Source organism: Hemitrygon akajei, chromosome 7 (assembly GCF_048418815.1).
Source record: "Hemitrygon akajei chromosome 7, sHemAka1.3, whole genome shotgun sequence".
Lineage (NCBI taxonomy): Eukaryota > Metazoa > Chordata > Chondrichthyes > Myliobatiformes > Dasyatidae > Hemitrygon > Hemitrygon akajei.
Window position 1 is genome coordinate 22,095,384 of NC_133130.1, and position 14,853 is coordinate 22,110,236.

General features: G+C 38.9%; 1 protein-coding gene across 7 annotated transcripts in view; it reads left to right on the forward strand.

The window, feature by feature from the left end:
• Positions 1 to 14,853, forward strand: part of akt3a (v-akt murine thymoma viral oncogene homolog 3a) — a 442,785-nt gene that overhangs the window by 345,741 nt on the left and 82,191 nt on the right. For all 7 annotated transcript variants that reach the window (XM_073050478.1, XM_073050483.1, XM_073050481.1 and 4 more), the window contains 2 exons: positions 6,957 to 7,022; positions 10,933 to 11,001. In XM_073050478.1, coding sequence (XP_072906579.1) covers positions 6,957 to 7,022; positions 10,933 to 11,001 — 135 coding nt within the window. The remainder of the gene's footprint in view (positions 1 to 6,956; positions 7,023 to 10,932; positions 11,002 to 14,853) is intronic.

Below are 14,853 nucleotides of genomic sequence, written 5' to 3' on the forward strand. Positions count from 1 at the left end.
CAATTATTTTGTGTTTTATATTTGTAATTAATTTAGATCACTGTGGAGATCTGTTTTCACTTTGACACAAGTCTTTTTCAGTTGATCGCTGTCAAAAACAGCCAAATTAAATCCATTATGATTCAATGTTGTAAAACAATAAAACATGAAAACTTCAGAGGGGTGAATACTTTTTATAGGCATTGTATGTACTTTGATAATAAATTTGCTTTGACTTTGTCTTTGAGCCATTCTCTTTTCTCATCCCGGAAACTTTCTCTCATGTTAAACCCTGTTTAAAGATTTTCTATAACTTCTGATAAGTTGTAGCAAACTTAAAACATTTCTTTGATGCTTCTGCACAGATTTTGCGTGACCTGTTAAATATTGCTGGTATTTTTTAAAAATGCAGATGTTCAGAATCTACATTAGTTTGCTTTTGTATTTTTGATTTTTGGCAATTTTGTGTTTATACTGTTCTATAATTTTACTTTATATACTTTGATAAGACATGCATTTGGAAAAACATGGCCTACTTTGGACAGTCAGCATGTCTTAATGCAAGATAGGTTTTGCCTTAGAAATGCTTTTTTTTGCAATGCTTGTTGTGAGTAAGGCAGTGGATGTTATCAACGTGGATTTTAGTAAGTGATTTGATTAGGTTCCTCATGGTAGCTGATTAAGAGGTTAAAGATGGATGGGATCCAGGATGAATTAAAAGTAGTAAGAGTAGTACCAGAATTGCAGTAGAAGTGGAAGGTTGTTATTTTAGCAGTAAGCAATGACCAGCTATATTCCACAAGGATTGGTGCTGGGACCTCTGTTGTTTGTGAAATACAGTACATAAATGATTTGGATGAAAATATAGATGGGTGGATCAGAAAGTTTGTGGATGATACCAAAACAGTGTAATATAGATCAATTGCAGTGATGTGGCAGATATAATTTAATAAGGCCCCTCTATAGCACTGAAGTACAGAAAGATCTTAGGGTGCAGGTCCATGGTTCACTACAAGTGGCTACACAATTGTAAGAGGTAAAGAAGGTGTCTGTTATGTGTCCCTTTATTGGTAGGGGTGTTGCATATTAGAATAAGGAAGTCATGCTACAGTGATCTAAAACTTTATTACAGGATGACCCGAACACAATACTCCAAGTGCAGTCTGTAGAGTACTTCAAGTGCTGTCTCCAAGTAAGAGACTGTGGAAAAGACACAGAAGAGGTTTAACAGATGCTGCCTGGATTAGAGGGTAGGAGCTACAAGGAAAGGTTGGACAAACTTGGTTTGTTTTCTCTGGAAAGTTGTAGACAGATGGAGATCATAGATGTTTTTAAAATTACGAGAGGCATAGATAGGGTAGAGAGTCGGAAACATGTTCCCCAGGGTAGAAATGTCAAAAGACTTAATTTTAAGGTTGGAGGGGGAAGTTTAAAGGGGACTTGAGGGGCACGTATCTTTATAAATGAGTGGTAATGGCCTGGATGGGTTACCCGTGACAGTTTAGTGGAGTTAGAGGCTTTCAGATATACATATGAATATGAAGATGATGCACCAGAGGAAGAAGTTTAGTATTAATTGGTATCTAAATTGACGCAACAAGGAGGGCCAAATGGTCTACCCATTGCTGTACATTTCAGTGTTCTTAATTTTTTAAGCTGTGTATTCTTTAAAAAAGTTATAAAGTTTCTTCATAATGTTAACTTTAACAAATGTTAAAGTTTCCATTTATGATGTTTCAGACATATAACCATATAACCATATAACAATCACAGCACGGAGACAGGCCATTCCGGCCCTCCTAGTCCGTGCCGAACTCTTAATCTCAACTAGTCCCACCTACCTGCACTCAGCCCATAACCCTCCACTCCTTTCCTGTCCATATACCTATCCAATTTTACCTTAAATGACACAACTGAACTGGCCTCTGCTACTTCTACAGGAAGCTCATTCCACACAGCTATCACTCTCTGAGTAAAGAAATACCCCCTCGTGTTTCCCTTAAACTTTTGCCCCCTAACTCTCAAATCATGTCCTCTCGTTTGAATCTCCCCTACTCTCAATGGAAACAGCCTATTCACGTCAACTCTATCTATCCTTCTCAACATTTTAAATACCTCGATCAAATCCCCCCTCAACCTTCTACGCTCCAATGAATAGAGACCTAACTTGTTCAACCTTTCTCTGTAACTTAAGTGCTGAAACCCAGGTAACATCCTAGTAAATCGTCTCTGCACTCTCTCTAATTTATTGATATCTTTCCTATAATTCGGTGACCAGAATTGTACACAATATTCCAAATTTGGCCTTACCAATGCCTTGTACAATTTTAACATTACATTCCAACTTCTGTACTCAATGCTCTGATTTATAAAGGCCAGCATTCCAAAAGCCTTCTTCACCACCCTATCTACATGAGACTCCACCTTCAGGGAACTACACACTGTTATTCCTAGATCTCTCTGTTCCACTGCATTCCTCAATGCCCTACCATTTACCCTGTATGTTCTATTTGGATTATTCCTGCCAAAATGTAGAACCTCACACTTCTTAGCATTAAACTCCATCTGCCAACGTTCAGCCCATTCTTCTAACCGGCCTAAATCTCCCTGCAAGCTTTGAAAACTCACCTCATTATCCACAACACCTCCTACCTTAGTATCATCAGCATACTTACTAATCCAATTTACCACCCCATCATCCAGATCATTTATGTATATTACAAACAACATTGGGCCCAAAACAGATCCCTGAGGCACCCCGCTAGTCACCGGCCTCCATCCCGATAAACAATTATCCACCACTACTCTCTGGCATCTCCCATCTAGCCACTGTTGAATCCATTTTATTACTCCAGCATTAATACCTAACGACTGAACCTTCTTAACTAACCTTCCATGTGGAACTTTGTCAAAGGCCTTGCTGAAGTCCATATAGACTACATCCACTGCCTTGCCCTCGTCAACATTCCTCGTAACTACTTCAAAAAATTCAATAAGGTTTGTCAAACATGACCTTCCATGCACAAATCCATGCTGGCTACTCCTAATCAGATCCTGTCTATCCAGATAATTATAAATACTATCTCTAAGAATACTTTCCATTAATTTACCCACCACTGATGTCAAACTGACAGGTCTATAATTGCCAGGCTTACTTCTAGAACCCTTTTTAAACAATGGAACCACTTGAGCAATACGCCAATCCTCCGGCGCAATCCCCATTTCTAATGACATCTGAAAGATCTCCGTCAGAGCTCCTGCTATCTCTACACAAACTTCCCTCAAGGTCCTGGGGAATATCCTGTCAGGACCCGGAGATTTATCCACTTTTAAATTTCTTAAAAGCGCCAGTACTTCCACCTCTTTAATTGTCATAGGTTCCATAACTTCCTTACTTGTTTCCCACACCTTACACCATTCAATATCCTTCTCCTTAGTGAATACCGAAGAGAAGAAATCGTTCAAAATCTCTCCCATCTCCCTCGGCTCCACACATAGCTGACCACCCTGATTCTCTAAGGGACCAATTTTATCCCTCACTATCCTCTTGCTTTTTATATAACTGTAGAAGCCTTTCGGATTTACTTCCACCTTATTTGCCAAACCAAACTCGTAACTTCTTTTAGCTTTTCTAATCTCTTTCTTAAGTTTCCTTTTACATTCTTTATATTCCTCGAGCAATTCCTTTACTCCATACTGCCTATATCTATTGTAGACATCCCTCTTTTTTCGAACCAAGTTTCTAATATCCCTTGAAAACCATGGTGCTTTCAAACCTTTAATCTTTCCTTTCAACCGAACAGGAACATAAAGATTCTGTACCCTCATAATTTCACCCTTAAATGACCTCCATTTCTCTATTACATCCTTCCCATAAAACAACTTGACCCAATCCACTCTCTCTAAATCCCTGCGCATCTCCTCAAAGTTAGCCTTTCTCCAATCAAAAATCTCAACTCTAGGTCCAGTCCTGTCCTTCTCCATAATTATATTGAAGCTAATGCTATTGTGATCACTGGACCCGAAGTGCTCCCCAACACATACATCTGTCAGCTGACCTATCGCATTCCCTAACAGGAGATCCAACACTGCCCCATCTCTAGTCGGTACTTCTATGTATTGTTGCAAAAAACTATCCTGCACACATTTCACAAACTCTAAACCATCCAGCCCTTTTACAGAATGAGCTTCCCAATCAATGTGTGGAAAATTAAAATCTCCCACAATCACCACCTTGTGTTTACTACAAATATCTGCTATCTCCTTACACATTTGCTCTTCCAACTCACGCTCCCCATTAGGTGGCCTATAATACACTCCTATCAGTGTTACTACACATTTCCCATTCCTCAATTCCACCCAAATAGCCTCCCCAGAGGAGCTCTCTAATCTATCCTTCCAAAGCACCGCCATAAGATTTTCTCGGACAAGCAATGCAACACCTCCTCCTCTGGCCCCTCCTACTCTATCACACCTGAAGCAACTAAATCTAGGAATATTTAGTTGCCAATCACACCCTTCCTGCAACCATGTTTCACTAATAGCAACAACATCATAATTCCAGGTATCAATCCACGCTTTAAGCTCATCCACCTTTCTTACAATGCTCCTAGCATTAAAATAGATTAGATTAGATTAGATTAGGTTAGATAGATACTTTATTCATCCCCATGGGGAAATTCAACATTTTTTCCAATGTCCCATACACTTATTGTAGCAAAACTAATTACATACAATACTTAACTCAGTAAAAATATAATATGCATCTAAAATCACCCTCTCAAAAAGCATTAATAATAGCTTTTAAAAAGTTCTTAAGTAGTTTACTTAAATACATTGAGTCCTAACCCCGGCACTTTAACATATCTTACTCCTGGCGGTTGAATTGTAAAGCCGAATGGCATTGGGGAGTAAATAGATACATTTAAGATACTCTCCACCTCCTCCTCTCTTTTCATCCCTAGCAATGCATTCAAATTTATTATCCTTTTCTTTCTTCTCCCCTACATCTTCTGGCTGAGCGCATCCCTTCTCCATCACCTGCCTTTCTTTCCCCACACACTGTCTACTTACTTGCTCTACTGGTGAACTGACCTCCTCTCCCATAGTTTCCTCAAATTGATTTCCGCCCCCCCATCTCACTAGTTTAAAGTCTGCCCTGTAGCCCTAGCAAACCTCCCCGCTAGGATATTGGTCCCCCCAGGATTCAAGTGTAACCCGTCCTTCTTGAACAGGTCACGCCTGCCCCAGAAGAGGTCCCAATGATCCAGAAACTTGAATCCCTGCCCCCTGCTCCAATCCCTCAGCCACGCATTCATCCTCCACCTAATTCCATTCCTACTCTCACTGTCGCGTGGCACAGGCAGTAATCCCGAGATTACTACCTTTGCGGTCCTTCTTCTTAACTGCCTTCCTAACTCCCTATACTCTCGTTTCAGGACCTCTTCCCCTTTCCTACCTATGTCATTGGTACCTACATGTACCACAACCTCTGGCTCCTCACCCTCCCACTTCAGGATGTCTTGGACGCGATCAGAAACGTCCCGGACCCTGGCACCAGGGAGGCAAACTACCATCCGGGACTCCCGATCACCTCCCCAGAACCGCCTGTCTGAACCCCTGACTATCGAGTCCCCTATTACTATGGTCCTCTTTCTTCTATCCCTACCCTTCTGAGCTACAGGGCCGTCCTCTGTGCCGAAGGCCCGGCCACTGTCACTTCCTCCAGGTAGGCTGTTCCCCCCCAACAGTACTCAAACATAAGTACTTATTGTCAAGGGGTACAGCCACTGGGGTACTCTCTAGTACCTGCCCCTTCCCCTTCCTGACCGTGACCCACCTATCTGCCTCCTGTGGCCCCGGAGTGACCACCTGCCTGTAACTCCTCTCTTATCACCTCCTCACTCTCCCTGACCAGGCGAAGGTCATCGAGCTGCAGCTCCAGTTCCCTAACTCGGTCCCTCAGGAACTGCAGTTCGACACACCTGGCGCAGATGTGGACGTCCGGGAGGCTCGGAGACTCCAGGATCTCCCACATCCGACACCAAGAACAAGAAGCTGCCCTCACACTCATACTTCCCGAATAACTGAAAATAACAAGGAGAACTAAAAGATAAGCCTACTGTGCCCTCTTCCGCCTAAGCCGTCTGAGCCCAAGCCCTACACTCTGCTCCCGGCTCACTCCGCTGCCCGCAAACGAAGCTGCCCGCTGCTTAAGGCTGCGTTCTTTTTATATCTTTCCTCCTTCACGCGCCTGCGCAGTCCCGCCTCTCAGAACTCCGATCTGAGAAGCAATTTGAAAATGGCCGCCGCCGCACTTCTTCTCAAAGCCTCGCTGTCCTCTTCCAAATGACAGCAACTGTAATTTACCATGAACAGGATACAGGGTTCAGTAATAGGCCATCAACTTGGCCATCAATTCTTTGCCATTTTGAATCCTAAAAGTTGCCTGTTTAGGATTATTGTTCATGTAGATAATTAAGAAAAGGGTTTTCATATTGAATCAGATATTTAATGTTTGTGGAAATGAAGCACTCCAGACTAAACATACTTCTCTAAGAAATATCTTAAAGATAGCTTTTTTAAAATTTTCTGTTAAGTGACTTTTAGTGTTCCATTAGAGCAGCAAAATGGTTACACTATTGAGCTAGTAATCCAGAGGCCTTGGTTAGTTACCTGGATATCAAATACCACAATCATAGGGAATTTCAGTAAAATTTGATTCTGAAGTAGAATGCTTATTATTAAATAATTATGATATCCATAGATCTATCAATTGGTCTTCTTTTAATTATTTAGTAATTCTTTGTAATAAAATTACTAATCAAGAAACATGAGGACCACCTTATAACATCAGTATTTTTGGTTGACAGTTTTTGTTTATCGAGGCTAAACTTACAACAATAGAAAATAGTTATGTTGAAGTTTATTGAGTTCTTCAAAATTAAACTTAAAAGTTGTTTTTTCCCTTTTATTAGGATGAAGTGGCACACACCCTTACAGAAAGCAGAGTATTAAAAAATACTAGGCATCCATTTTTAACGGTAAGTACTCAAGACCACACCAGTCTTTGTTGTCCAGGCATCATTGATTGTGAGATACAATTTTTTGTCCTGTTTTTCTGTTAAACGTAATTTCAATACAGATCAGATCTATAAATAATGATTGATATAATGCTTGTGATTGTTATTCTCTAATGAAATTGAAGTATTGAAATAGATCCAACAGAAACAATCCTGTATTTGGGAACGACAATGCATATAATATGTGGAAATTATTTAACATTGAAGAGTTTAAAAAAAAATCCAGATTGGAAATCTGAAATAAAAACAATGTGCTGGAAATTCATAGCAGGTCAGGCAGCACCTTTGGAAACACAATTAATATTTCTAGGCCAATGAGTTTTCATAATATATCCATCTAAATTAAATGTCATTCACATTAAATATTATTATTTCTTTCTTCATGGCAACTGCTAATCTGAATATTTATATCAGTTTGTTTCCATTTCAACCAATCTGAATTCAGGCAGGGTCCTTGAGGAATATAAAGAAAACAGCTAAGAACTTAGAATCAGGAGGTTAAAAAGGACCATGGAATTTAATACATTAAAAACAAGAGGATATCTAGAGAAAAGGCAAAACCATTCAGCCAAGAACAAAGAAGGTAATTTTTATTCCCAGGGCCAGAACAAGTGGGTGAGATAAGAAATGGGTACTTTGCAACAAGGGAAAGATCTATAGGATAATGGGATCAGGAATCTATGTTGATATCCTGGGGCACGTTGCTATTGAGGAAGTGGTGTTGGATATCCTGAAGAACATAATAGGATAGAAGTCCCAACAGCCTGATGGGATCTATCCCTGGTTATTGAGGGATGCTAGAAGGAGAATGCTAGGCCTTATAGAGATCTTTGTGTCCTCTTTAAGCACAGGTGAAGTCCAAAAGGACTGGAGAATAAACAGTGGTGTTCCCCTGTTTAAGAAAGCAGTACGGATAATAAGGTAATTTATAGACCAGGCAGCCTCACAGCAGTAGTAGGGAAATCACTGGAGATCATTTTTGGAGATTGGATTTGATAAAGCATTGCATTATTAGGGATAGTCAGATTGGCTTGGTGTGGGGAAGATCATGTTTTGCATACTTGATTTAAATTCTTGAGAGGCTGACAAAGGTGATTTAGGAGAGTAGGGCTGTAGATATTTTCAGCAGGACTTCTGTAAAACATTTGATAATGTCTCTCTTGTAGGTTCATCCAGAAGATTAAGTCATGGGAAATTCTTAGTGACTTAAGTAGATTGGACTCAAAATTGGTTTGGCCATTGAAGACATTGTTGAAGGAGTCTTATTCTGATTAGAGGTCTGTGACTAGGAGTGGAGGGGGAGTGTCCTGCAGAGATCTGTGCTGGAACATCTTGCATGTGATACTTAAGCTTTTAGCAAAGACATCAGTAGTTTGATTAGTAAGTTTGCAGATGTCACAAAAATTGGCTGAACTGCAGATAGTCAGGAATGCTGTAAAAGGATACTTCAGTATATAGGCAAGTTTGAAGTATGGACAGTGGACTTCAATCTGACCATTGTGAAATCTTACACTTTCTGAGGTCACACTGGAAAGTATACAGTGTGTGGTACATGCTTTGATATACAGTGGGATCTTGAGGTACAAATCCACAGTGACAACACAAGTGAGTAGTGTGGTAAAGGTGGCATGTGCCATGCCTGCCCTCAGTAGGTAAGGATGTTAAGAATGAAAGACAGGAAACTATGTTGGAGCAGTGTAAGACCCCAGTTTGTGATGCAATCTCTATAAAGTGATCTAAATTAATTACAAATATAAAACACAAAATTATTGATTGCATTCATATTCACCCCCTTTAATATGGCACACCAAATCCTCAACTGGTGCAGCCATTTGGTTTTAGAAGTCACATAATTAGTTAAATGGAGATCACCTTGTGCAGTCAGGGTGCTTCGATTAATTGTAGAGAAAATACACCTGTATCTGGAAGGTCCACCTGCTGGTGAGTCAGTATCCTGGCAAAAACTACACCATGAAGACAAAAGAACACTCCAAGTAACTCCATGAAAAGGTTATTGAAAAGCACAAGTTAGATTGATAGAAGAGAATTTCTAAGTCACTGAATATTGCTTGGGGTACAGTTAAGTCTTTTATCAAGAAATGGAAAGAATATGGCACAGCTATAAATCTGCCTAGAGCAGGCAGTCCTCAAGTACTGAGTGACTGTGCAAAAAGTGGACTATGAGGAAGACCACCAAGAGACCTATGACAACTCTGGAGGAGCTACAAAATTCAGTAGATGAGCTGAGAGAGACTGTACATACAACAACTGATGGCTGAGTGTGTCACCAGTCACAGTTTTATGGGAGATTGGCAAAGAGAAAGCCATTGTTGAAAAACACTCACATGCAAACTCAGCTAGACTCTGAAGTCAGTTGGAAGAAGGTTCTACGGTCCAATTAAACCAAAATTGAGCTTTTTGGTCATCAGAATAAATGCCCCCACCGTGAAGCGTGATGGTGGCTGCATCATGCAGTGAGGATGCTTCACTGCAGCAGGCCCTGGAGGGCTTATGAAGGTAGAGGGTAGCATGAATGCAGCAAAATACAGGGAAATCCTGGAGGAAAACCTAATGTAGTCTGCAAGAGAACTGCATCTTGGGTAGAGTTGTTTTCCTGCAAGTCATTGTCCCAATGCATAAAGCCAGAGCTGCAGAGGAATAGCTTAAAAATAAAGTTAATGTCATGGAGTGTCCAAGTCAGAGTTCAGACCTCAATCCAATTGAGAATTTGTGGCTGGACTTGGAAAGGGTTGTTCACTCATAATCCCCATGCAATCTAACAGAGCTTGAGCAGTTTTGTAAAGAAGAATGGAGAAAAATCTACTAAATACTGACTTGAAAGGTGTGAATACTTATGCAATCAATTATTTTGTGTTTTTTATTTGTAATTAATATAGATCACTGTGGAGACCGGGCTTCACTTTGACATAAAGGAGTCTTTTTTCTGTTGGTCAGTATTTTTTAAAAAGTCAAATTAAATCCAGGGTGATTCATTATTGTAAAACAGTAGAACATGAAAGCTTCCAAGGGAGGTGAATACTTTTTATAGGCTATACATTTAGATGGGCACATGAACTGGCAGGGAAAGGAGGGATATATATAATGTGTATGGTATTTGTTTAATTTGGTATCATGTTTAGTACAGGCATTGTGGGCTGAGCTTGTGCTACGTTCTCTTATTTGTACTTGCAGCCAATTGTAATTCATAATGAAGATATAATAAAAACGATTACAAAGAAGACGTAAATAAAATATACTTAAATTCTTATTCATTGGAGTCACTTAGTTTTGCTTATTAATGTAAAATGAAGCCTTAATTTGTATTTATGACTAGATCAGATTTCACTCCTTTCAAAAAGATCATTAAACGAAAAGGTTCAAATTTAATGTAATGTTGTTATTAAGTACCTATCACACCCCAGTTGCTATGAATTAATTGTCATCAAAAGTGGCACTTCAGCTCTGTGCACATAATGTTTTCTGATTTTAAAGATGTATGTTTTAATATTTAAATTATAATTTTACTTTGTTTTGGAAAATCTATACATGTTGAAATGCAAAAGTCTAGTAAGAGAAGGCTGCAGTTAGATATTCTGTAGAAATGAAATCTGACTGGAGTAAATAAAAGTAAGTCTAAAAAAAAATACCATAAATCTTGTTCTTATTTTTTAGTTGATTAAAAACACCCGGTGTCTTTAATGTTTCATACTATTACTGAAGCTGCTTTGAAATGACTCTTACTTAGCCATTTGTTATTAAAACTATTAATAATAAGTGAAAGCAGTAAAATACTGGCTAACTCACTGCTGTATTAATAAAAGCTAAGTAATACACAAAGTTATCTCTACATCTATGGTTATTTTTATTGCAGTCTTTGAAGTATTCTTTCCAAACGAAAGACCGTTTATGTTTTGTCATGGAGTATGTGAATGGTGGCGAGGTAAGTTTTTTTTTGAAGAGAGAGCTGTAGTGAACTATCTGGTATTTTGTATTTATTTTGATGTCATTAACTATTTCATTTCTATTTTTTTCTAAGAAAATAATTTTTTCTCATTTAAGCTTGTATCAGTTTATAATGGAGTAAATCAATTAATTAGTAACCTTGAGATTAAAGAGAAAATTATCTTTGTACTTATCAATTTGTTGGTAAAACTTTTGATATAAAGATATAAAGAGCATCTTTGAGTTACGAACATCTGTTAAGTTTTTAAATTGTTCGCACTCAATTCAATATAGTGAATGCTTGCTTATGTGTGGAAGTGCAGCTTCAGGCTCATGTGGCCACAGGAAGGCCCAGTATTGTAGGATCCGCTATATTGTAGTTTCAATAGGGCATTGTCTGTATGATTTATATACTACGGATGTTGAACTTTGCTTTTCTGTGTCATAGTTTGAAATCTATTCAGTTCCTATGTTGTAAGCAATATTTATTTGTGGTAGTTGAACATTTCTTATCATTTTGTTATACTTTGTATTTAGTTCTGTTTCTTACCTACCAAAAAAAAAGTAATTTACCTAATTTTTCTAACTATATGGAAAAACTGGTTTATCTAAGCTTTATGTATAAAAATAATAAAAGTGGGATGCGCTCTGAAAATGGATCAGCATAAGGAACTATGAGGTGATTGCAATCACAGGAGCGTGGTCAAGGGCAAGACTGGCAACTTAATGCTTATCTTCTGCCTTCTTCAATGCTGTCAGTGAATCTGCTTCTACCACTTCTGATTTTGCATTTCAGTTACTCAACACTGAGAAAGCAGTCCCCCTCAGATGCCCACTAAATCAATGCCCTCCTGTTTTATTATTCTTTATTATGGGGAAAAGTTTCATGCAGGTAACTCCATGTGTTATCCTTCATAATTTTATATACATCAGTCGTGTTCAATCTTAGCCTCTCCGCTGTAGGGACAAAAAACCTGAAATGCAACAGCCTGATAAATCTCACCTGTGCTGTCACATTTTTATAGTGTAATGACCAGAAATGTTCACAGAATTGCAATTGTGGTCTGATGAATGAAGATTTGTAGATTGGTTTATTATTGTTACGTAGACTGAGATACAGTGAAAAACTTGTCTTGTGTATCATCCATATGGATCACTGTCATTACAACAGTGCATTGAGACAGTGCAAGATAAAACAATAACCAAGAGTGCAGAATAGAGCTTTTCAGAACACAAAGTGCAGTGCAGGTAGACAGTAAGGTGTAAGGTCAGAACGATGTAAATTGAGAGTCCATCTTGTATTAGGAAATCATTCAATGCGAGAGGGATAGAAGCTGTACTGGAGCTTCGTTGTATGTGCTTGGTAGAGCTTCTGTTGCTTAGTATTCCCTGGGACTGTACTAGACATGTCCTGGCCTTATAAGTGCTCCCAAAATGCTTTACTTCACATTTATATGGATTAAACTCCATCTGTCATTTCCTTGTTTGTTTCATTTATCCATATTACCCTATGGGCTAAGACTATCCTTCATACCGTCAACAACTCCATCAATCTCCATGTCATCTGCAAACTTTCTAATCATGCTTCCAACATCCACATCCAAATCATTTACATCAAAGATCTTAGAATTGGTCCCTGTGGAACACTTCTAGTCATAGGCCTTCAGTCACAGAAACAACTCTATATCATCGCCCTCTGTCTCCTCTGTTATATTAGATTTTGGATTTAATATAACTACTAGCCCTATAACAAATCGGGCCTAATGCTTTGGACCATTCGCCTATGTAAGACCTTACTGAAGTCCTTGTAACCACACAGACTACACTACTCAGCAATAAATCATTTTATATCTTTTCAAAAAAGTTCAGTCAGATTAATTAGATAGAATCTACCTTTGACAAAGCCATGCTGGCTATTACTGATTTGTCTCTACATTTTCAAGTGATTATTTATCCTATTCCTCAAAATTTTTCCTTGTCCTGCTGCTAGGCTCACCGCTCAATAATTGCCAAGTTTTTCACTGCCTGCCTTCTTGAAAAACTGGAACCACACTTGCCTTTCAGTTAGCTAGAATAGAGAAGAGAGGTGGTGGGGAGCTCTCACTCATGCTTAGAGAAAATATCATGGGAGTACGTAGTATATCCTAGCGGCATTTAAATGAGACTTGAACCATAAGGATAAGGAGCAGAATTAGACCATTCAACGATTGAACTTTGGGATAAGAAAAGAGCAATGGGATTGCGTTCTAATCATCGAATCATTAGCCGAGTTAGAGGAATAGATATTTCAGTATCAGAATTAGGTTTATTATCACTGGCATGTGTCGTGAAATTTGTTAACTTAGCAGCAGCAGTTCAATGCAATACATAATATAGAAGAATAAATAAATAAACCGATTGCAGTATACGTATATTGAATAGATTAAAAATTGTGCAAAAAAACCAAAATAATATATATAAAAAGTGAAGTAGTGTTCAAGGGTTCAATGCCCATTTAGGAATTGGATGGCAAAAGGGAAGAGGCTTTTCCTGAATCGCTGAGTGTGTACCTTCAGGCTTCTGTACCTCCTACCTGATGATAACAATGAGAAAAGGACATGCCCTGGGTGCTGGAGCTTCTTATTAATGGACGCTTCCTTTCTGAGACACTGCTCTTTGAAGGTGTCCTGCGTACTTTGCAGGCTAGTACACAAGATGGAGCTGACTAAATTTACAACCCTCTGCAGCTTCTTTCAGTCCTGTGCAGTAGCCCCACCATACCAGACACAAAGCACAATAGGGTTAGAGTAGTAGGGACTTTAACTTTCCCAGGATTGCAAGGGGATTGGATGGGGCAGAATTTAAGTACACCTAAGAGATTTACATTGAGACAATATGTTATAGTCCAATTAGAGATGGGAATAGTCTCAACCTTATCATAGGAAAAGAAATTGGACAGGTAGAGGAACTGTTGTTGTAAATAAACTTTGGGAACAGTGGTCACGGTTTGACAATTTTAAAGGTAGTCATGAAAAGGATGAGTTTGGTCCTCAATTAGAAGTCAAACTAGGGGAAAGCAAATTTCAATAGTGTGAGATGTTGGCAAAAGTGAATTGGGAGCAGATGCTTGGAGGTGAAAACAATGTCAAACAAGTCTTTGAGAGTTGAGAGCCAAAATGTTCTGGTAAAGAAGGGAAATGTTGGAAAGATAAAGGATCAGGGGAAGTAACAGAAGCATAGGACTGGTGTAGGCAATGGGAATCAAGTGAACCTGTGAAGGAAGGTGGGCTGTAATTTAGAAAAGAAATTAGGAGGGCAAAAAGGGGCATTGTAATATCCTTGACATTGTAAGATTGAGACGAATCCCATAGCATTTTGTAAGTATAATGGGCCAAGAGGGTATATCCATGGAAGGAGTGGTTCCCTTCAGGACAATAGGGGTAAACTGTGTGTGGAGCCAGGGATATGGGTGAAGTTTTAACTGAGTACAACTCATATGTATTCAACAAAGAGAAAGAAATGGAACATGGTGGGCTTAGCGATGTGTATGTCGATGTCTGGAGAATGTTGGTCTTATGAGGGTGGTGTTAAATAGTTTGGAATGTGCAAGGGTGAATGGATTCAGAGGCTGGATTAAGATTATCCAGTATGCTATGAATCTAATGGAATCTAATGGAAATTAGATCCATTTGGATTTGGATTTGGGGATCTAATGGAAAGTTTTGGGTCTTTGCTAGCACAGGTGAGCTACCAGAAGGGGAGGGGGATAATTAATGTTGCTTATTTATTAAGGACAGCTGTTAAGTACAGGCCAGTGAGCTTTCCACAAATGGTAAGGAAATTATTGGAGAAAATCTGAGGGATAGAATTT